This window comes from Kryptolebias marmoratus, linkage group LG11 (genome assembly GCF_001649575.2).
Source record: "Kryptolebias marmoratus isolate JLee-2015 linkage group LG11, ASM164957v2, whole genome shotgun sequence".
In the NCBI taxonomy this organism is placed as follows: domain Eukaryota; kingdom Metazoa; phylum Chordata; class Actinopteri; order Cyprinodontiformes; family Rivulidae; genus Kryptolebias; species Kryptolebias marmoratus.
Window position 1 is genome coordinate 4,755,095 of NC_051440.1, and position 24,227 is coordinate 4,779,321.

A 24,227-nucleotide genomic window follows, 5' to 3' on the forward strand; every position below is an offset into this window, starting at 1 on the left:
GCTGGCTAATGTTGATGTGGTGGCCATCTCAAACTGGACTGACTTCAAAAGGTAACCAGTTGTAGATTTACATCCAATTATTACTTTCTGAGAGCTTTTTTGATTTCTGTCCAGTGGTTCATGAGATATTTTGCCAACAGACAGACAGAGCTGGCTACAACAGTTAATGCCAAAGTTTTAAACAAAGATCTTGTGCAGTTTGTTAGGGCTTAAAATGTGTGTTGGGGATGACTCTCAGCTGATGCTGCACCAAATCTCAGCTCAGAGTCTGTAAAACAGACTGAGTTATAGCCATTTTTGTGTTTCTTAAGGTCGTTTGACTGTACCTGTCCTCTCAAATTAGGTGGCCTTCAAAAGTTAATCAGTTATAGATGTACATTCAATGATTACTTTATCAAAGTTTCATCAAAATCCATCCAGTGGTTCATGATCAATTTTGCTAACAGACAAACTGACAAACACACACACAGGCAATTAAAACATTACCCCCTTTTTTCCAATGGGTGACAAATGGGTTCAAATCTGTCCTGCTCTACAAATGAAGTAGTTAAAATGCTGAGAATAAACTGTCCACAGGGGCCCAAAACATAAAAATGCTGCTGTTTTGAGGTTTGAATGAAATAGATGGACTTTTTTTTGTGAGCTAGCATCTTTAATGTCAATAGGTAAAGTTGTTTAATTTCCACCAAATATAGTGCTGCATGTTTCAGTATTTTGTTAAGCATCGCTGTTCATCAGTTGTGTATATTTGGATGTTTAGTTAACACAACACATTTTCATTCTAACCTGATCCGTTAAAACTTTAAACTAAATAAATTATTTTTTTTCCACATGTAAAATATTTTTTCCACCTTACCTGCAGGTGCCTTCACACTGATGATGAGTTCTTCCTTAAATCCATGAGGGAGGCGATCCACGAGATCCTCACAGATGTCAGCGATTCTTTCAGCAACATGATTGACATGGCATTGGCCAATGAGATCCGGGTATAAAATTTAGTTACGTTCTGTATTTGCACGTAACTTTGATTATACTGTGTCAGTGTAGAGAGTTCAGTCATGTTTCAGTCTAAACTTTGTCTTTGACGTGATTTGAACAGAAAAGATGCAACCAGTTGTCATTTTTATTAAACCGTTCATAAACAGCAGCATGAGCTCCACTTTTTACTTCTTAGCTTCAATTTTCATTTTTTTTGAGTGATTGGCTGCAGGAGGAAAGCAGATCAGTTAATCAGTGATTTAGTACTACTCATGCACATTTTTTGCATACTACTTATAGTTTAAATTTGTCCTCTGTGGAGGAAATTTCTAAATCTGAGTATCTCCCACCCAGTGCATGCTACTGAATTAACTCATTTTGCTATCTACAGAGGACATTTAGGGCCTTTCAATTATACCAAATGTGAAGACTCATTTCTTTTGTTTTATGGCACAGTTTTGGTTGCTTTGCATTACTCCTGTTCTATGGATTTATGCTTTGTTCTATTTAACTCAAAAGTTGAAACGCAAATCGGAATATTGTCAAATCTGATTGATTGGTGTTCCATTTGCAAGGCAGAAAAACAGTAGGATTTGCGAACTGTTGTGCTTAATAACTAGGCTCACTATGTGGTTATTGTTTTCTGCTAGTATAAGCAGACAACAACAGATTTCTCTGTATTGTGTGCATTTAGACACTGAAGCAACATGTTCATTATTAGTGGCAGGACAGTGCAGTGTGTGGGACTGATTTAATGAGATACAGACAGACATGAAAACCACGTTTATTACTGAAGTTATTACAATTTTTCACATGACAGTCAGAAATATGTGATTCAGTTGATTCTATTGATTTGTAATTCAAAAAGTTTGACTTCGACATATAAACCAAACTCACCATTAGTTAGCATCTTGTTTTGTTAGTTTACTTCCTGTTTTATTTTGGTAGTTCCTGTTCCTTTCTTCACTTGCCCTATCACACCTGGCTTCCATCTGCTAATTATCACTCAGCTGTTTTTCACTGTATTGTTTGTTCCCTTCAGTCTTGTGCAGCCTGGTTTCCTCTGTTTTCTGCCAGAACCTTGTTGTTTTTTTGCCTGTTTGACATTTCCTTCTTCTGGTCTAGTTTATACTGCTTTTATAGTATCCTCAGTTTTGTTTTTCTTTAGCTGTAGGGGTTCTGGTTACAACATTTGCCTACATCCAGTCGCCCTGGTCACCATGAATCCTGGTCACCAATTAAAAGATGGAAAAACTGCTACCATCAACATTTAGTTTGTCCTCCACAAAATCATTCATTTAGCCTAATTTTAATGTTGTGATGTCAAAAATTCTTAACACAGATAATGTAAATCATCTCTCACTCTAAATTTACCCTAAGAAGCCATCTGCATAGTTAAAAACTCAGTTCATTGTGTTTAGTGTGTTTCTACGTCAACAAAGGCATTACTAAAGGTATCATCTTCCTCGTAGGTCCTGATCAAGCAGATTGAGTCATCTGACAGTGTTCATACCATTGGCAGTGCCATTAGCAACCTGCTTTCCCTGACCCAGGATGGACCTCAGCTCTGCAGCATCATTGCCAAGGTAACAAAACATCAACTCAGTCCAGTCCTAAAAGGAGTTACACCCAAATGTTTAGGGGGTTTTAGCATAATGAGTTGAGGTTTGTTCAGTCAACTGAGTCTGTGTTGGAACGTCCCCACTCTGACAACCTTCTACAAGTGGTCAACATCCAGATCTGTAGACTTGTATGCAGCAGCTAACAGTGTGTACATGCTTCTCAAAGCCATTTCACTGTGAGATAAGACAAGACAGACCAGACAGCAAGTCTCAGTTGGCCATTAGTTAGCCTACCGCTTCTACGATTCTCTTGATAAGACTCATCCTGATGGCCTATACACACACACTCACACATGCATGCCTCCTTTGCAGCCAGATTGTGAGATCAATACTGTCAGCCCCCATTAGGCGTGGACATTGATCACAAATGCACATCGCTCACGTACCTTTACCTTTCTGTCAACTCGTACTTAACTTCCCGTGCAGAGCTGCTGCCCGAACCATTGGGGAAAAGCCTGGTGCTAATGAATACCCAACACAAAACATGTCCATCTGCCATGTGAGTGAGTCAGCTTCCAGCTGTCTCTGTCACAGTCACTCATAAAAGCTCTTCACAGCAGTGTACATCGCCTTGGTTATGTCTGAGTTCCTTTCGCATTTTAATTTTCCACAGCCTGCTGATTTCACTTATTCACCTGTTGTAAATTGTCACAAATATCAGTTTGAATGCTCAGAAGAGATTGTATTAGCTTTACCTTTTCCATTTTTAACCAGTGTTACTGCTGATAGACAGTGTTAGATGAGTGATGCAATGCATATTGTCATGTAAGTAAAGTTTAACAATGTTCCCATGCCAATAGACACCAGACATCATTAAGAAGTTCCAGCTTTTTTTCCCCAGGAAAAAAAAGTAATGAGTAAAAATTAGCATATTTTATTCCCCCTTACATGATAACAACAACAGATCCTTTCTGCTCATTTCACGCTTTCATAGGAATACATTATTGTGATTGGAGGGTTATTTGTACAGGTAGAAAAAAGTTAAAGTTTTAAAGAAAGTAATTTGTGGGCACTTGTGGGGTGCCAAAACAGCTGGTCTTAATTTAAATCGAGAAGCAACTTTAGTGTTCAAACAGTCAAGTCTCTGCTTAAAATTGTTCAAGAATCTGAGAATCTTGTTCAAAAGTGATGAAAGGATGGAGCTGGAGATGAATCACTTTATTTGTACAACCCTCACCTATGGTCATGAGATCTTGATCATGACCAAATGAACAAGATCCTGGATGCAAGTGGCTGAACTGGGGTTGGGTGGCTGGGCTCAGTTTTAGAGAAGGAGCACCAGGCGGAGCCCGGAGTAGAGCTCCTGTTCTCATGTTTTGTAGTAAAGATAGAACTCACGGATGCAAGCTTACACAAGAAATGGATGAAAAAAAACATGATTTAACAAAAACAAAAGGTTCACATGGCAGCATAAAAAAAAAATACAGAAAAATGTTAAGGGAACCAAAATCTTCAGGGGGATACAGAGCATACGAGGAGTAAACACAGGGTACATACCAGTATGCCAAACTGACATTAGAATGAAAAGTGAGGAGTATAAGTACTGAGGAAGTTGTGAGATAAGTGGCAACAGTTGAGTCTAATGATAACTAGGAACAGGAGTGAGAAGCAGGGCCAACAGAGGAAATGCAGTGAGAATAACTTGAAACACAAGAAGACACTGGAAAAAAACTGTGCACAATGGATCTTAACAATAAATAAATAAAAAAAACAACAGAAAGTCAACACAAAAAGACTAAAACAAGACCGTACAAAATAACCACAGAAACCACCAAAAATGCAGATTATTGTAGCTGCACTACTGAATCAAAAGGAGTCAGTTGAGGTGCCTTGCCTCACTCTGGAGGTTTTCAGGGCACATCCAGGGCAGATCCACAATTTGCTTGCTGGATTATATACAGTAACACCTTGACATCCTTCATGAGGATCTGGAGCGTGTTGCTAGGGAAAGGGATCACTGGGTTTCCCTTCTGGATCTGTTTCCTTCTCAACCCAATCATGGAAAAGTGGAAGAAGATGAATGGACAGATGACCATAGGTGAGGGTGGCAGTCCCTTAGATTAATAAATGTCTATATTTCACCCAATGTAGCATTACATTTCATGTCTGTGACAGCCCACAGTGTCATTACAGATGTACAGTTAGACTCCTTTGTCCATCTAATCTTGACATATTTGGAATCTGAGATGAGATCGAAGAACCAAAAATGCAAAGTGACAACACAAGAACTCAACACAGATGTGAAGTTGGTGTGAAGGAAAATAGTACTGAACTGTGAACAGCTGGAATGCTTGACTGTGGTGATTTGGCTTTTTTCTGGGTTTTGTTTTTGTTTTATTTTGATTTTAGTTCTTTGGTTTTTGTTGTTTCTTTTGTGTTATTTGGTTGTACTTGCTTTTCATTCTGTCTCATATTCATGTTCATTTTCACTCTCCCCCAGTCATTCACTTCTCTGTCAGCCACGCCCATCTTCACCTGTCCCTACTCAGTAATCAATCCACCTGTTCCCACTCACCTCGTTATCCCCAGTGTTAAAAACCCGGTCATTCTTCCCATACCTCACTGGTCCATTGTTTGATGTTTGTTTGCTGTTAGTCTGTTGTTTGTTACATGTTTCCGTCTGGTTCCTGGTTCCTGGTTCCTGGTTCCTGGTTCCTGGTTCCTGGTTCCTGGTTCCTGGTTCCTGGTTCCTGGTTCCTGGTTCTGTTCCTGTTCCTGCGCTTGTTATGTTCAATTTCTACTTAGTTTTGATTTAGTTTATGTTTCTATTTGTTTGCTGCCCCGTCAGCTTTTGTTTTGGTTTGTTCTTTAGTTAAATAAATTAGTTTTCTTTAAGATGAGTCTGCACACCGGGTTTGTCTCTGTCATCTCCACCGATCGTGACATTGACTGCAACTGTGGATTTTATATCTCAGAGCTTCTCAACAGTACAGATGATATAAGTATGTCCATGTATGTGTGTTTACTCTCTGAAAGTTGTAAACTCTGGAATCTGTGCAAGGAGAAAACTGAAAAATTCAGAGAAGATATTCAAGTCTCCATATTAGACTTTGTTTAGTCTTGGTCTATAATTCTACATGTGGAGAATATGAGGTGGTGAACCTTTTGGACCGTGTTTCCAACAAATCATTTGTTGAATGAAGTGAGGTCACATGCAGGGAATTTTACGTCAGTTTTTACTGGCAACGTCTTTGTTTGCAATTCTTGGTGTGAACTGCCTCATTTGCTCTGTTGTTCATGAGTAAAACAGAGCAGAGAGAATGATTCAGGAAACCGTGAGATGGAAAGAAATTACACGCCAAGTGAGCCTGTAGTTGCAAACACAGTAATAATAGAGAAACAGCATCACAGTCATCTAGAGGCTCTTGTTTAAGGGATAATGAAATCAGTGGAGGCAATTGTTCGACAAAGATGAGAAGGAAACAACCGTCAAAGCCCAACAATCTGTGAAAGTGAGATGCTTCCCCAACAATTTGTCTTTGGATGGTGCATGCATTGGATTTATTGTTCTACACATAGCCACACTTGTCCTTTATTCAGAGTGACTTCAAATTAAACATGAGATTTATTTAAATGACTTATTTCGTCATAGTAAAGCAACAGGAAGAAATTGACTTCATGTCACCACCCATGTAGTCTGAACCAAAACATGATAACTCCTGAAAACAGACGGTGGTGACATGTCTTCCAGGTATTGTGGAGCAGTACTGTGTAGGCAGTGAACAGGGAAGAACGGTCAGGCTGTAGGGCAGGATGATTAACCACTCCAAGCCTCAGCAGCAGGGCCTTAGCAGAATATGAAAAATGCCAGTCCAGAATAATAGCCTTATTAGGATAATGGTGGTAGTTACAGGTTTCGTCTTGCTCTAGGTAATTCTAGCTGTGTGCACGGTGGATACAATCCAACAATCTCAAGTATTTATTTATTTTTTTTATTTTGTCACAGGTACGTTTTAGTATTGGCATGGATCCAGCTGAGGTGCTATTTTTGTTTGTTTACACCAAACATAATCCAACAGAAAATGTTCAGCTATTACAGCCCACGAATCATCTTTCTTTTTTTCCCTTCTGCTCACTGTTTTCCATTCATGAAGTATGTATATTTTGTCTGCTTCAACCTGACATCATAAGCTGAGGGAGCAATTCGATAGGTTCTGTGGTTGGTGGACTCGCTGAGTAAATGCATCGGTCACCTCAGGTCTTTTGGGCTCTTTAAAACCATCATGCTGCTGTTGGCTTAGATCTGCAGGGCGTGTTGGCTCTAACGGAGCAGCACGGTCCAAACAACATTCCTCACTCTGTGCTCTGAGACAAAAACAGGCAATGATGAATGGTGGATAATTTAGTTTAAATAAGTCAGGTTTGCAAAAGATCTCACATTACTTCTCTTGTAAACCGGTCAGTGTGAGAATGAACTTATTGTCAAACCAACCATTAGTTTTGGCCCAAATTCACCGGAGCTGCACAGTATAAAGAAAACATACATATTATCATTATATATATCATCAAAAACAGTCTCATACTGCCTTACATTGAATACTATCAAAAACATTAATGCCAAAAGGCAAAAGGCAGGCAATAATGTATTGCTTGTGTCTATTTGTGCATGTCTGTTAGCAAAATTTATCATAAACTGCTGGATGGATTTTAATGAAACTTCCAAAAAGCAATCATTTGATGCCCTTCTACATCTGATGGCTTTTGAAGCCAAGCTAAAAATGTCCACCACAGCCAACTGACCTTAAAAAACACAAACATTGCTATAACTCAAATAGTTTTACAGATACTGAAATTTGGTGTGGTAGCAGCTGACTGTCATTCCCCACTCATACTCTGAGCATGACGTCTCGCAATATTGCATAAGATTGCCCATACCATTTTTTTCTAAGGTTTAACCAAAACGACTACAACTCATTTCTCGTTTGATCTAAGTTTAAAGCTCTGACAGGAAAGGGCAGCGGCCAATATACATTCCTTCAAGGAATGCTCATTTAACTTTTTGCTTTAGCATCCTGCCCACAGTCATCTAAAATTGACTATAAAGACTTCTGTCCATTTGTTTGGCAAATGTATCACTGGCGTGCAGTTTTTGTATGTTAATATTGCAAATACAATATATTTTCAACATATTATGCAGCCCTAATGTTCACCTAAATTACAAAAAGCACTGCCATTTTTTTAAATGGCAAAAATGGTGTTAAAAAAACATAAATCTCAATTTCAAAAAGCCTAACTAGTGCATCAGGGCCTACAAATATTAGGCATGACTCTGCTGCAAAGTCTCAGCAACCAAACGATGGTGGGAAAACTCAACAGAAAAAGTAGAGAACTGTGCAGCACATTGCCCAAGCTCAAGCTCAATACCTTTTTAATAGTCACAGTGTAACTGTGAAACAGCAGGACAGGATCAGCTCACACTCACACACTTGCCTCTTAAAAGACGGGTGGGTTTTCCACTTTGCTGCAGATTTGAGCTGCCTGTGTAGTTACAGCAAAATCAAACCCAGACAGTCAAGTTAAACTTTAGGTTTTACTCAGTGTGCAAGGTGTACCTTAAAAGTTTGAGTTTCTGCTTAAGTCATGTCTCTTGACAAGACAAATGAAATCACAGAAATAGAAACAAGAAGAACTAGTTTGTCCATGCCTATAATAGGGACAGTTGTTGGACTTACTCCTAAATGATAATCAGGAGTGATGGTATTTATTTTAATGATTATAAAAGGTTTACATGTGAGAGCAGTAAATGTGAAGCACATGTAGATTTTTATTGCTAACTATGTTATATGTAAAAGCTATAAGAAGTTCAAATGTCTTTCACCTTCAGTTTTAGAAAATAAAAAAGAGCTTAGATACAATGCAAGTCTATGGAAGCTTAGGAGTGTGCACTCTGTACTTTGAGGGCATCTGAGAGAACACACAAGTCCTATAGCAGTGGGAGGATAAAAAGGCCTACATTTTGATTTATGAACTGTATACAAGCATAGAGACTGTGAGATCAAGAATAACTTGTTTGCAAGAATTTTAGAGTTTGAAAAGCTCAAAAGCTGCAGTGTGGGACAGCATCACACTAAATTGAACATAGTAAAATCGCAAAAATGTTAAACTTTAAACTGTGTAAAATCACAACATGTCAGTTCATTCATAGAAAGTTTGAAGTTATTTTTTCTACTGTGAAATATGTCTGAATTATTAAGCATCAAAGAGGGCCTGGTTTTAACATTTGTTTTGCCAAAACTGTATTGTCTATATGAAAATTCTTATCACTCTTTTTGCAAATTTCTTCCGTGCCATACTATGTACTGCTGCCAAAGATCATAGCAAACTAACCCCAATTGAACTATATAGAGCAATATGTATTTATGTATTTTTGAAATGGTTTTTTTTTCAAAGCTGAGGGAGAAAAAGCAAACTGAAAATCACCACAAAGAATATTGGCTAGATGGTATTAAGTGTGCCTCCATGCTTTTTCATTGGCACCCTAAAAATATTTGTACAATGCTGAATGATTCTGACAGCACTTTTAATTAACATATTTGCAATTCTATGATTAGCTGATAATCAAAAGCTTTAATCCTCACACAAGGCTTCATGCAGTTCTGTCCCTGTGAAAACTGAACTTAGAACAGTTTCTTTTTATTGCAGGTTTGTGAGGTGTTTGGGGCTCATGTATAAAATGATTTTCCCACTCCTACAGGAAGGTGCTGTGGTGGCCCTGTTTAAGATCTGCCGTCAGGACCGCTTCAAAGACCTCTACGCTCACGCTCTGAGAACCGTAGCCTCTATCTGCTGCGTGGAGGAGGGCATCAACCAACTGGACAAGGTAAATCTGTTGTTTACACGCAAACACACACATATATTTCTCTTTTTCTGCTTGTGAGGTCCTTCTAACTCCAGCTCTTATTCAAAACAACTTTTAGGGTCAAATCAAGACAGCTTCTAATGCTCCTACAGTTGCTGTATTACAGAATGTCTCTTTAGATGAGTGATTCATTGTATTACTGATTTATCAGAGGTGCACTGATGCAAAGATAAAAGGCATCTTCAGGTATTCACAAACTAGGAGGAGAATTATACCTAATGTACAAATTGTTACTAATGCAAATCCTCTTATAAGAGGGGGAAAAATTCAAGTCAGAACATCACTTCTTCTTACAGAGAATGCATTTGGCCATTTCTCATTATTTTAAGGTACGATGGGGGATGGGGAATACGGTTTATTTTGACACATGAACAGGGGCCAACAAATAGATTAAGGGAGAAATATGGCAGGAATGTGTCTACAGATCTATATCTGTAAATTACTTAAATCTTTTAATATATCCATCTAATTAGTAATTTATATTTGACAAAGTTTGCTGCGTCATTGGTGCTGGAGCTATAGTTTACATTAAACAAAGTCACATTTCAGTCATACATTACCTGTTGTTGACTCAAGCCAAAGGCATGTGTGCTTTTTTGTCTGTCAGGTTAGAAAAAAATATCTCATTAACCACTGGATGGATTTGATGAATCTCTTTAAAAGTAAACAATAGACATAAATCTACCGTTAAATAACTTCAGGACCCAATCCAAATCAAGATGGATGCCACAGCTAATCCACCCTAGCCAACACAAAAATGGCTGTAACTCAGTGAAGTTTACAGACATTGAGCTACATTTATCTGAGAGTGAACCTCAACACAAACCCTGAGTGCTATCAAGAAATATCTAAAGAAATCACATATATCATTCAAAAGGTTTGACCAAAACGGCTACCACTTAGTCCCTTCTTACTTGAGGATGATCTTGGTTTAAAACTCCGGCATAAAGCAACGGGAGATTTACATTCCTTTAAAGAAAGCAAGGCCTTTAAGTAGTACTTACATGTCTGAATCATCCTTTCATATGAAAGATAAACAGGTAAAGCAGGTGATTTAGTCTCATTTTGAAATGACTTTTAAAAAATTGGTTGCAGAACTACTTTGGTGGAAATTCTTACTGCTAAATCTTCATCTTTGGTTTTATTTGATTCCATTTTCATGAACGAGTTCACAAAGTTCAAGTGAGCTCAGGTTTGAGGAAACACCACAAAGCTGTGAAAAGCTGCGAGACAGTGTGATGATAAGTACTGCACAGTGAGTAACTGTTTTCTCTTTAAACAGCATTATACAGGGACTAAACCACAGTCAGTCACAGCAATGAGATCATTAGTTGGACCTCCTGAGCATTGAGCCGAGAGGTCAAACATTAAGAATAAACTCACCTGAATTTTGTCACTACATTGGTGTGTGTGTGTGTGTGTGTGTTTAAAAGAGAGAAAGCAGAACAGGGACAGGGAAAGCTAATGAGACAACCATCGCTGTTTGTCCTGCTTCTTTCTCTCTGGAGAATTCAACCTAAATAAACAACAGACGCACCTGTGTCGAGTGAGCGAGCGTTTACAGAAAGACAAACACAACACGATTCCAGTGAATAATGATGCCACAACGGCGTGTGCGCGTGTTCACATAAAGAGCAGCTGGGATGGCGTGGATCATTCAACTGTGGAAACCATTTAGCAGGAACCAAAGTCCACCCCAGATTAGCAGCCTGATCCCCGAGGAGAAGCTGTCAGGCACGTCTGCGCGACCAGCCGCTCACCGGTGTTCGCTCAGCCTTGAGAAAGACAACTGTCTCTGTTGAAGGCTGATCTGAGGAGAGAGCAGCGTGCACCTGCACCGCTCACTGGTGGATGCAACTTCCTGCTTTCAGTCCCAGCTGGCACCTTATCAAACCATAAAGTTGCTTATTGATTATGTTAGTCAGGAAGGGAAGGATTTTGAAAGTTATTTAAGGTTGGATATCTGTTATGTTTAAGCATTCAGCAGTGAATGTTTAGATGTTGTGAAAACAGTCATGAAACTTCATGAGTTCAGCAAACGATGTACCACACACTTGAACGCCACAGAAAAAGCACTTTTTATGGACAGTAAAATTATTTCAGTCAAATATTAATTTTTTCTTCCATAGATTAGATAGCAAGTAAAATCTATCATTCTGATTTAATTAAACTTTTGCAAAATTGGGGCTGCACAGTAAAGCTGTTAATTATCAATGCTGCCTTGAAGAAAGAGGGATCTGTGGTTGAATCTCAGCTGCAGCCTTTCTGTGTGGAGTTTGCATGTTCTCCCTGTGCAGGTGTGTGTTTTCTCTTAGTACGCAAGTTTCCTCCCAATGTTCAAAAACATGCATGATAGGTGAACTGGTGAGTCTAAATTGGCTTTAGGTGTGAGTGAGGATGATTGTTTGCCTCGTTTGTCTCAGTGTTTCTCTGTGATGGACTGGTGGCCTTTTGGGGTGCAACCACGCCTCTCGCTCAACGACCACTTCCCAGGTATAGATAATAGAAGGATGAATGGATCTGTCTACAAATAAACTGACATTTATTGGTTGATAATTGATAAGCCAAAATAATAGTTAAAGTTTTCCTTCCTAAAGCAAGTCTTTTCAATTTTTTTGGTTAGTGACATAGATGCTTATACCGCAGGAGACAGCAGCTAAATACTACAAAAGATCCATCTTTCTGGTTTGTTCTGTGCTGTTTCATACATTCATCTGTTTTCTTTACCTGTTTGATTCTGTTCATGGTCTCGGGGAGCTGGTGTCTATCTCCAGTGGTCACTGAGTGAGAGGCGGGGTACACTCTGGTCAGATCTCTAGTCCATCACAGGGCCACATAGAGATCAACTATTTGCTCACATGCTCACAACTAGGGATAATTTAGAGTCGCCTGTTGAACTTACATTTAATTATTGGACTGTGAGAGAAAACTGGAGATGCTGGAAGAAACCCACACATGTTCTCCCCACACAGAGAGAACATGAGAACTTCATGCAGACAGGCTGCAGCTGGGAGTTGAACCAGTACTTTCTTGCTGCGAGGCAACATTTTTATTTATAATTTTGCTCACATTTTCTTTTTTTTTCAATGTTTGAACACATTCATCACTTCCTGTAACACAGGGGTAACACAAGTTGTCTTGTGTGAAAACGGTCCGTGATGCAAAACAGGTTATGGACCACTACTGTAACACTCGACACAAGTTGTGCATTTTTGACAAAATGCTACTTGAATAAAGAAATGATTTGTTAGCAAATTGCAAATAATAACATTCTATGCTATGTTTAATTAGAATTTATAAACAAATGCGGAAAAACAAAGTATCGCCATTACATCAGAGTGCAGACTGCTATTACTAACTTTTTAGTGAGCTGCTGTTAGCTTGTTTTCACTGAAGACATACATTAATGAGGCCCTTAGATGCAAAAAGCCAAAATAAAGAAAGAAAGAAAGAAAGAAAGAAAGAAAGAAAGAAAGAAAGAAAGAAAGAAAGAAAGAAAGAAAGAAAGAAAGAAAGAAAACAATGTGTTTTGTGAACTCAACAGTGCAGTGATGTTGCATTCTGAAAAGTTCTGCTTTTAGTTCAGTTGCTACTCAATTCAACACTGTTTGTTGTGTCTCCAGGGCCAAGATTGTCTGAACTTTTAAAAAATTTGAATGAAAGTTATTTGAAGACAACCAGGAGAGAATAAACTAAATCTGACACGTTTACTGTCCTGTAAATGAGGAGTTGGCATCCTGTTTTGAGGGAGAAGGAGGAGGAGGAGGAGGAGGAGGAGGGTCCGGGCGGGGAAGATGGAGCGGTGGATTAACGTGGGCGTGGAGAGTGAATGGTTCCACGTCAGTGGGTCGCTCTCGCACAGAGCTGCTGACGTCCACAGAGACAAAAATAGAGAATTGCCCTGTGAAGCTCGGCGTGCTGATGCTCGTCTGCAGATAAGACTGACAGGTGTGGCTGACTGAGAGCTCAGACTCTGCTCCACTTGAGATGTTCAAACTTTTAGTTCAGGAGTGGCTGGTGGTGGTGTTTGTGCTACAGTAACATTATTTTGATTCTTTTAAATATGGAAAATGAAAGCCATGATCAAATGACTGATTATAGGAATAAATATTAAAGAAATCTCTGTATTGGTTAAACATTTTTTCTTTTACCACTTCAGTTTATTTTCTGGTTAAACCACAATCAAGCTGCTAATAATTATGTTTATATTCATAGTATTTATTATTTTTTGAGTTTGCACTGATTCCAACACGTCCATATGAAGTTAAAACTTATTGAGAAGTATTACAGGTGTAACAGGCTGCAGACGTGTTAGTACACTTAAACTGATCAACACTGCCCCCAAGTGGATGAAGACGTGTTCTTCCACTTCTCAAATTCCAGAAAAGTCTACACACAAGTACAAAAACCGGAGTATGTATTTGACGTCATGCCTTCATGGACAGTCTTCTATTGAGGATTTAAAGTGAATTGTTCTTTTCTGCTTTGAGCTCCTCCCTTAAAGCTGATGATACATATGAGCTGGGTGGATGCCAGACAAACATGAGAGTGCCTCTGCACCACATTCACTCTGAGGTGGACAATAAACAGAATGGTGTGTCCTAACTGTCACGACTTTATCAGCAGAGCTGCGAGTTTTAGCCAAGATGACACCTGGAACGTTTCACCATCTATCTGGATGTCTGGTTAATGCTGCCACGACAAGCTGGAAGTAAAGTAAGAATTTAGTCAGCCAGTTAATCCATGTTTAACCTTCCTGAACCCCTCGTAACTGAAGAGAGGAAGAGAAGCACTTGTAACTTTGGGTTCATTTGACCCGAAGGCCACGGGAAGGTTAAATGATTAAGAATGGACATATTAGCATTATGTTTTTAGATTTAGTTTTAGTTTATATGTTTACAAAAAGAAGAAAGGTGTTTATGCACTTTTAAAACCAAAGTTCCCAGAGAATCCTAGCGTGCACAAGAACATGCAAACTCCAAACAGAAAGGCCCCCCGTTGAGTTTCAAACCCAGGATCTTCTTGCTACGAGGCAGCAGTGCCAATCAACTTCCCCGCCGTGCAGCCGCAGTTCTTCTTCCAACTGTTAGAAATTGTGGGGAAAAGTTTATTCTTTGTTTTAAAGGTTGAGAGATGACTAGTTTTTTTCTTCTTGTAGTCTGACATTCGTTCAGGGGCTGGACAGTGAAGTACCAGTGGATCTCATGTGGCATTTATTGAGAAGTGATTGGTGTTTGGTGACTTTGTCTCATAAACCTTACTAATGGGTGCCTTTCTCTTTACAAAAAAACTACTCTAAAACTGATCTCACTCAAAGCAACTGTCAGCTGGTTTGTTATACATGTCTATTTTGTGCTATTTATCCATTATTTCGACCTGGAAATTGATAGTAAATCCAATTTTCTTCAATTTGACCCCAACTGGGGTTCCTGCAATCCTGCAAATTGTTTCTTTTCTTGTATCATTTCCTACATCTCCCATGAGCTTCATGCAAATCTGTGCCACCTGTGGACAATTCTCTTGACATCATTTGCTTTTAAGTTTGACAAAACTGTGCTTCCTTGGTTTAAATCACTAGATTCAAATAAGCACAATGAAAAAACATGTCAAGTTATTGAACCATTTCAACAATTAGGAGAGAAGAATGTTCTCATAAGCATGTCATTATAAGAAAACACTCCCTAAAGGAACATTTTCATTTATTTTTTTTGTATATTCTACGCACATTGCCAACAAAAAATCTATTGTAACATACTATAAGAAAGTCTGAAATGGAATTAGTGTAAAAATTTAAAAGAATCTAGAAGCTGATGACTACTGAATGCTACTATATGCTAGTAAAAATACATCTGCCACATAAAAGGTAATTTAATTCATCTTGTCAGTTTAGTTTCAGTGAGACAGAAAGTGAGAAAAATATAAGGCAACCTACAAAACCAAGTTGTGATTGATTGGAGACAAAAAAAGAGAATGCATTGAAATCAAATAGGGACATGACTGAGACTCATTTAGGAGACCGCAATTAAATTGAGACAAATAGATTTGCAAATCATTTACAGGTATGTTGCTAAAAGATTGCATTTTATATAGTTACATACATACTTAAACGTGTCATTAGTACCAATTCATTGTGATTCCGGGTGAAAATTTGGGTAATTTCTCACAATTCTGTTTCAAACTAGTCACCAACAGTCACAGCCCAGTGAGATACTTCCCATAGCTTGCTGTATTAAAATTAACTTATTTACTGGTGGGCATTTAAGCAATCGTCTTTTTGTCTGAGTCAGATTATTTATTGAAAATCCTTAAACAAAGTAAAACTCATACTATAAGTTTGTGTTTCTACTGCTATGTGTCCATCTTGTAGGTGGATGGGATCCTGTGCCTGGCAGACATCCTGACTGACGACAGCAGTGTGGAGGCAGCCCGAGCCGAGGCGGCGGCGGTCGTGGCCCAGATCACGTCACCTCACCACACGTCCACTCAGCACCTCGCCAGCTTCCTGGAGAGCATGCACGACATTGTCACCTCTCTCATCAGTGAGTGGGCACGCTGCTAATGTGGCCAGCCTGACCTTTGACCCCTTCCCTGCTTGTTAGGAAACAAAATTTTATTTTAGAGAAAAAATATCAAATTACAGGATTGTTTATGAGAAAACATTTACTCAGACTGGAAATCTTTTTGAAGACTGTACATGAAATGTCTTAAACATGTGTCACAAAGGAAGTTAACCTGCGCGTTTCATGGTTAACTTGTCCTGCATTTCGTAAGTTTCAAATTACAGGATCAGATCTTTGCTGCTAACAGCTTTAATCAATAAGTGGTGTTTTCTTCTCTCAGAGTTGTGTGAGAGTGCCTCCTGTGGTGAAGTGTTCCTCCTGGCCTCTGCAGCCTTGGCCAATATCACATTCTTCGACAGCATGGCCTGTGAGATTCTGCTGCAGCTGAATGCCATCCACATCCTGCTGCAGGCCTGCAGAGACCGCCAGAGAGTCGACACACCCTACTCCAAAGACCAGGTATGCAACTCGACGTGTCTGCAGCTGTCAACGTAGAAAAAGTGACAAGCAAAGACAGTAAACACAAATGAAATGGGACAGAAAGCAGTGATGAAACTGTGCTTTTCAAATGATTTATAGAAGATGTTACATACTGTAAGATGTTACATACTGTATTGTGACATGTTTATCTCATACTTCTTATTTTGCTGTCAGGTGGTGACGATTTTGGCAAACCTTTCTGTTTTAGAGGCGTGTGCTCCAGAAGTCCTGCAGGAACAAGGTGATCTCTTTTTAAAACATATCATTGTAATTTCTCGTTATATTTTACACAACTTTTTTCAGCAGTTTCTTAAAGTTAAAATGAAAGCAAAAACCTAAATGACATAACCCTATCGTATTTTACATTTCGGTGTCCTGTCAGTAAATGTCTTTTGTTAATTTTCTTGGTTCTTAAACTGGGCTGAAAAGCGTGATTTTTCCAGGTTTTGCTTAAGTACGGAAAAACAAATCAGAATCTGGGAAAACACTTGTCAAAAAACTAAGATCTACAGTAAAAATTAAAAAGTTGACCAAACAATCTGGGTATTTTTTACACGTACATCAAAGATGAACATTGTCACAGTGATGTCCATTTTAGGTTCATATGCCACTGAGACTGCAAACTTCTACAAAAAAGGAAAAAAGAAAACACTTACTAATAAATACTTTTTAAACAATGAAAATATTGCAAATTCAATTACAGTCTTCCAAAAATTGAAACAATGCAACAGTAAAATTGCACTATTGCTTTAAATTCAAATCCAGCATAATATACTAGGAGTTGTGGCTGCCAGTGTTTAAAATAATGGCACAATCTGGGCCGACTCGCACATACAGACCCATGGACTGTATGACAACATAAATAAATTAAACAAATTAAAGGAATTTATTCAAAGTTTTTTTTTGTGACAGATTTTGTAGGATTCTGATAAAAACCTGTAATATTTTACAAAAATTAAAATGAAACAGCAGTTTCTAGAAGGGAAAACATCCCATGCAGTAGTAAAGGGTTGCTCATCTAAACTGCTCACAGCTACAGAAAGCCAAAACTTCAGGGGCCAGACATCTAGCATTTATTATTGTTGAGTAAATTTAATTTATGATTTAAAATCTAATTTGATTTTAAATGAACTCACTGACAGGTGGACTGAGTTGTAGAGCCTTGTCAGAGATCCTCTATATCACAGGATTACCTCTCTAAAGGAAATATTTGTCACTTCAGATTTTCAGAGCTCACCCCTTGGCCGGATATGGCCCCTGGGCCGCCAGTTGAGTAGCCCCACAGTAGTGGATAGTTGTTTATTCACACAAAATGCATTTTAAAGGCAGTGTAAAAATAATTATCTTTTGAGATCCTTCCCACATCTAACAGGTTTTCTAAGGCCTACAAATAATAAAGCAAAACCAATGACATTCAATGTATAAATGATTTGACATCAGAAATTAATAAAAATAATTGAAAATTTTAGCCTAGAAAACTCTGTGATGTCAAAATGCCGAATGAGCAGGACCTCTAAGCTATACAGTAACTAACTGATCAAAAAGACAGTCTGAACTTCCTCTTTCTTCCTCAAGAGGGCAGCATTGGGTGACTTGGTAAGGCGACCAAGTGAAGCTGAAATTTAAAATCAGCTATTTAACACAGTATTTATCTGTAAACATAACTGCAGAGCTTTTCTGCATCAATATTTAATTATGTTTCTTATTCTTTCATCATTCCCCATTTAAATGTTCTTCTTTGGTGGTATATGATCGTGTTTCGTCTGCACCGACTGAACACAGATGTTTATTCATTTTATTCACACTGCCATCTCCAGCTGGATCAGTACGGCTCTTTACAAATGAAAGACTCTCCAAATATGCTTTATGGTTTGGTTTGATTAAATGTAGGTAATGATATCACTTAACAACTTTTTAAAATGATCATCACGCGTATTTAGAGTGTGTTTATATTCTCAGCTTTCTAGCAGCATATCAACTCAAATCCTTCCTCCAAGCTGTTTGCAAAATTTGTCTCCTCTCGTCAGTTCAGCTGAACTGACAGTGATGGTTGTATCTTTTGCATGTGTTTTTAGTCTGACAGCTTTAAAGCTGATCTATTTAAGTGCTTAGAACCTGTTTTTTAAGGTCTATTACTGCACAGTGAATATGTTTCTTTAGTACTGTCTCAGACTGCTGATTGTTGGATTAAATTCTCTCCTATTATTGTTTTTTTTTTTTGGGGGGGGGGCTAATCTGTACCATTTGCACACTTGTTTGTTCATCAGGAATAGAGAGACTGCTCCTGCTGCTGGGGGAGAAGCCATCCTCCCCGAATCCATCAGAGGGCGCCGCCTGCGAGCGAGTCCAGCAGAAAGCTGCGGTCACACTGGCCCGGCTGAGCAGAGACCCTGATGTGGCCCAAACTGCCATCCAACTCAAAGGTAATACATTCAACACTTTTTCTTTTATTTATTCCACATACAACTACTGATCTTGTCAATATATATATATTATAGGTATAAAAGTATGTATACATATTGTGATTTTTATAGATATCATCATATGTAAGGACAGAAATGAACAGAACAGGAAATAGGCCACTAGAAACCATAGATTTAATCTAAACGCAATCATTCGGATTGCCCTATTATGTGGAAAAACACAATAAAGTTTATCTTCAAAAATGTAAGGAAAAAACTTTACACAAAAGGTTTTAGTATATAATATAGTATAAAGAATGTCAAAATAGTGAAAAGCATCTTGACATACTTTATTATTTAATAATTAAACTTATTATATGGTAATGATGACCTCTTTAAAGTTGATTCTTCTTCTTTTTCTCTCAGCTCTTTCAGTGTAAATCACTTTTGCCAAAACTAACAAGCGAGTTCATCCAAGTGACACCTTTTTAAAGTGGAAAATTGTCTGAATTCTTTTGATGAGCAGAACATTATTGTGGCTCACAGAGCAGAAGTCAGACTGACTTAAAAAATAAATAAATAAAAAAAATTGCTTTCCTATGCATGTTTGTTGACAGTTCATTGACATATCTGTCTTTGTTTTGTGAACTTTTGCTGAACCATTCATATTGACAGATTATCATCATTAGAAATCCACATTTCACTTGACTGCAGTAAAAAAAAGATTAAGGAAGAGACACAAGCTATGTGCGATTTTGGAAAAGATTAGTTTATTTTGAACATGTCAAAAGAAATGGGAAAGAAACTTACGATAAAATAAATAATTCAAAAATAAATGCTATTTACAATAGAATAAAACAAAGTTGTGTCCCACCTGAAGTATAAACTGAATAAATCCTGTCCAGATGCTTTACTATCAAAATAGTTTAGTTTTTTGTTTTGCTTTTATCATTTTACTAAAAGACGTAAAAAGAAAAAAAAAAAAAAACCCTGAAAAGATATAAAAAATATTTATTTTAAAGTCTGCTGTGCTGAAGTACCTGTACATTTACTAATTTTTATTTTATCCCACAATGAAACAAGCTGGTAACTGAAGTTTTCCTCTCCTTTCTCCAGCTGTTCCTCGTCTCATTGAACTGTGTCGCTCCCCTACTGAGAGAAATAACAGTGACTCTGTTCTGGTCGCCTGCCTGGTAGGTATAAAAATAAAGAAAGAATAAAAATAAAATGTTTCCAGATGTTTTTATGTCTTTGTGGGACATAAACATTATTTAAAGCACTGCTTTGAACAATGTGTCAGTGATCCTGTGTCCTGAAGACAAAAATGCCATTTAAACACTCAGATAGCCTATTTCCTTTAAATGGCTAAAATATTACACATTTTCATTTTCTCTGGCCACAGAATAACTGTGTGGCACAGTGAGATGATTATTTTCTACATGTATAGTGCATTAGGGCTACTCTGGTGGGGGGGATGAGGAGGAAGAGTTTTTGCAAATAAAATCAAAAGTTGAAATGCTGAGACTAATGTTGACTGTAATGAAGTCCAAATACTATTTCAAGAAAATAGCAATAGTATTTCAAGATCAAAGTGAAAAAAAATCAGATCAATGTCAACTGTAATAACATTAAGCTACAATTTCAAGAAAAAACTCAAAATGTCGAGATTAATGTTGACTGTAACAAAGTCAAAATGCCACGAATGTTGATTGTAATCAAATCAAAAAGTCAAAAAGGATGTTAACTGGAATAAAATCAAAATGTCAAGATTAATGTAGACTGAGAAAAACAAGATGATTGTTGACTGTAATAAAATAAAAATGTGAAAATATTTGTAGAGTGTAATAAAATCAAAGTGTCAAGAATGATATTGGCATAATAAAGTCCAAGTGCCAACAATGTTGACTGTATGGAAATTAAAACGTTAAAAATTATGTCAACTGTGAAATGTTGAGATGATTGTAGACTGCAAAAATCAAAAAGTTTAGAATAATGTCTACTCAAAAAAGTCAAAATGTTGACTTAGTGTTAACTGTATTAAATTCAAAAGGTTAAGAAAAATGTGGACTGTATCAAAATTAAAATATTAATATAGAAATAATCAAAAAGTTCAGAAAAATTTCTTATTGTTCAGTTTAAAGTTTTTATTTAGAGCTTGAAATGGGACTCAAAAACCAAACCAGCATTGGCACAAAAACCACCAATAGCGCTAAGTCTTGTGTAAACAAACTACTGACTTTATATCTCAGAAAAAGTTTAAATAGGAAGAAAATTCACAACTTGCATCTAAACTTGTAGTCAGCCTGAAAACATTTTCTCAAACTTTCTAGAGGTTTAAGCTGTAGTATAAATCTGACCAAATCACAATAATGCTTTTAAAATTAAACTATTTTTAAAGTCATATGAGCTTCAGATGTTTTGAGAGTATTTATGAGGTCGATAAAATGTGTGCATGTGTGAAACTTTTATTGTGGAGGATTGAAGGAGGTTCTATGAATTCAACTGTTGTCACTGACGCTGCTTTGGGAGTCATAAAGACCTCACCTCGAGAAAACGCTTCATGTTGTTATTTTGTAGTTTACCCTGTAAAAGTGGATCCATGATCCTAAACACGGCATTTTGGAGCAGAATGGGTGTTTGCTTCCTTGGGCCAGGCTTTAGTTTTGAAATAGTAGTTTTACTTTATTCTCCACTTTTCAATTTCAATCTTGACATAACAATTTTATTCACAAAACTTTGTGACCAACAAATAAAATTCTTCTTTATTCATTGTTTGTTTTTTTGTTCTTAATTACCTAAGTACACCATCATACACTGGTTCATCAAACCAAGCTCCAGTTTCAATACTTTGATGGAATAGTATTTAGAATTGTTCCATTACCAAAGTGCTCTAAACATACTTGACTAATTCATCTAATGTGAAATGTTGTGTGTTTCATCTACAGTACATAAATATAACGAGGAGCACTCTTGCTTGTATTTTATCCACTAAATCTAAAACTAGTAATTAAGATGCAAAGATTTTCAGTGCATGTTGGTCAGGAGCTTCATTAGGTTGCCTGAGAAATACCCTCCTCCTCATGGAGCCTACACTCGTCAGTCGTTTTCAGGTTAATGTGATTCCATTTCATCCTTTTAGCCAGGGGTTAGATAGTGCATGTGTATATGTTGAGTTTTCTACCATCAAAGCATGTTGAGCTTTCACAAATCATTTGTAATCTTAAAGTAAATGTTGGAGGCTCTCCTGGCAGAATGGGTCATGTGTCATGTATATCAGTCATCTGTTTTTCAGATCACATGATTTCATGAAACCAAGTCCTGCTCAGAAGAGACCGAATGTCGTCTGTCTCGTTGTTTGTTGATCATTTATCTTTTCACAATTCCCGGTTGTCTTTCTGTGACTGCACATTCTGCATGTGTGTATTGTTGCATACATCAAAGCAGCAGGATCTGAACAGTAGATAACACATAGGTCTTTGGTGTCTGTGCTCGTGCATAATGTCTCCACATGTGTCTGCAGGCTGCTCTGAGGAGGCTGGCAGCAGGCTGTCCCGACAGCATTGAGGCCGCCGACTACCAGCAGCTGATCAAACCGCGGTTGGTCGATTCATTCCTGCTGTGCTCCAACATGGAGGAGAGCTTCGTCTGATAACCTGCACCTCCTAACACAGAGACCAAACTCACCTACATCTCAGACCGCCTACTGAAACTTTGCATCCGTTTTATGACCCACGTTCTGCTTTATATCCTTAGAGGATTTCCCAAACTTTATTCCGAATTTTGCTAAATGGAATAAAAAATCCATGGTTTCTGAATGACATGAGTTCAAAAAACTTTTCATTCCACAAGAGATGTTTGTATAATTTCATCCAATATTTATGCGTTGTTGATTTTTTTTGCTTACAGTACAATTTTGTTTTATGTGCTTTATGTTATTGATAACATTTCAAAGCTTCAAACACTGTGAAATGCCTCTGACAGAATTGATCATCACCAAAAGCAAAGATCGATTTTGACACATCTACTTTTATTTAGCGTACCTTAACGGACCTTACCTTTTGGTCAGGAAATACGGTTAACGTAACATAAAACCATTTATCGTCACGTTGAGCTATTCCCAAACTTACTTGCCAGCAATTGCAAATATTACATTTTCTACAGCAAAAATAAGTCTGAAGTTTAAAAAAATGCTTTTTATTTAAATAGATTTATTATTATTATTGTATGCAATGCATTGAATAAAGGCATTAATCAGTTCCGTGTCAAATGAGCTTTTTTTCTGTCATAAGGAGGATTTGTTACTGTGGCTCTGTTAGAGTTAACTATGATGAAATATCACCGCAAAGCAGGTGCACAGGTCTAAAACAAAGAGTGTGTCGCTCAAGCAGGAACAATATACAAGCTAAATGACCCACAGAAGTGTGTGCAGAAATGCTCAGGAATGTCCCATCTCAGCATGGATCTGAAGGTAAGAGGAGAGAAGATAAAAAATATAACTCATGATATTCACCCGGGAGGCTGGAGCTCAGGCACCATCATGCTGCTGTGTTTATTTGTATTTTTGAAGGCGTATTACATTTTCAGTTGCTGTTTGGTCCATATTATAAACAGCCTGTCTGCCTATGTCAAAAGGGTCAACTATAATTATGTGTCCAAAAATTCTGATGTCATGACATCTGGCATTACTGGTGTGTATCATTATATGAAATGTTCAATTAAATTCAATTTAGTTTATTTATATAGTGCCAAGTTACAATGAATGTCATCTCGGGGCACTGTACAAAAACATTCACATGTGTTATGAAGAGCAAATTAGTAAAAGTTATCTATGGAACTCCCAACTCTCAAATTTACAGAAAATTGAAAAGAAGCATTCCTTGAAGTTATCTTGCATGCCAGTGTTTTAAAAAATGGTGTCATGCAATCTGTTTGAGCTCAGCATGTGTGTTGAAAAGAACTCTCACCTACTACCACACCAAATTTTAGCGGAACACCTGTAAAAATGACTGAGTTATAGACATTGTTGTGTTTGCTAAGGTCAGTTTGCTGTGGTGCCCATCTTGAAATGGGCTGAGTCCAAAAGTTAATGTGTTGTAGATTTTTTAATATTTTCTGCGAGTTTCATTGAAATCCATCCAGCGATTCATGATATTTTACTAATAAACAAACACACATGCGCGCACACACACACACACACTCTGAATCACTAAAGTTTGCAAGACATATTTTATTTATTTTGACTTACATCCGCAGTAATCCAAGACTCTCTCACAATCAAATCAAAACCAAATTACAGTTTATTTGGATTTATTTTGTGTTTTATGAT

The 24,227-nt window shown here is 37.6% G+C and overlaps 1 protein-coding gene across 2 annotated transcripts in view; it reads left to right on the forward strand.

Annotated features, from left to right (window-relative positions):
• Positions 1–23,157, forward strand: part of LOC108248188 (INSC spindle orientation adaptor protein) — a 64,713-nt gene extending 41,556 nt beyond the window's left edge. For both annotated transcript variants that reach the window (XM_017436799.2, XM_017436801.3), the window contains exons 5-13: positions 863–986; positions 2,451–2,564; positions 9,295–9,420; positions 15,827–15,998; positions 16,300–16,478; positions 16,674–16,740; positions 18,767–18,922; positions 20,018–20,094; positions 22,422–23,157. In XM_017436799.2, coding sequence (XP_017292288.1) covers positions 863–986; positions 2,451–2,564; positions 9,295–9,420; positions 15,827–15,998; positions 16,300–16,478; positions 16,674–16,740; positions 18,767–18,922; positions 20,018–20,094; positions 22,422–22,550 — 1,144 coding nt within the window. In that variant the 3' untranslated portion in view covers positions 22,551–23,157. The remainder of the gene's footprint in view (positions 1–862; positions 987–2,450; positions 2,565–9,294; positions 9,421–15,826; positions 15,999–16,299; positions 16,479–16,673; positions 16,741–18,766; positions 18,923–20,017; positions 20,095–22,421) is intronic.
• The last annotated feature ends 1,070 nt before the right edge of the window (positions 23,158–24,227 follow it).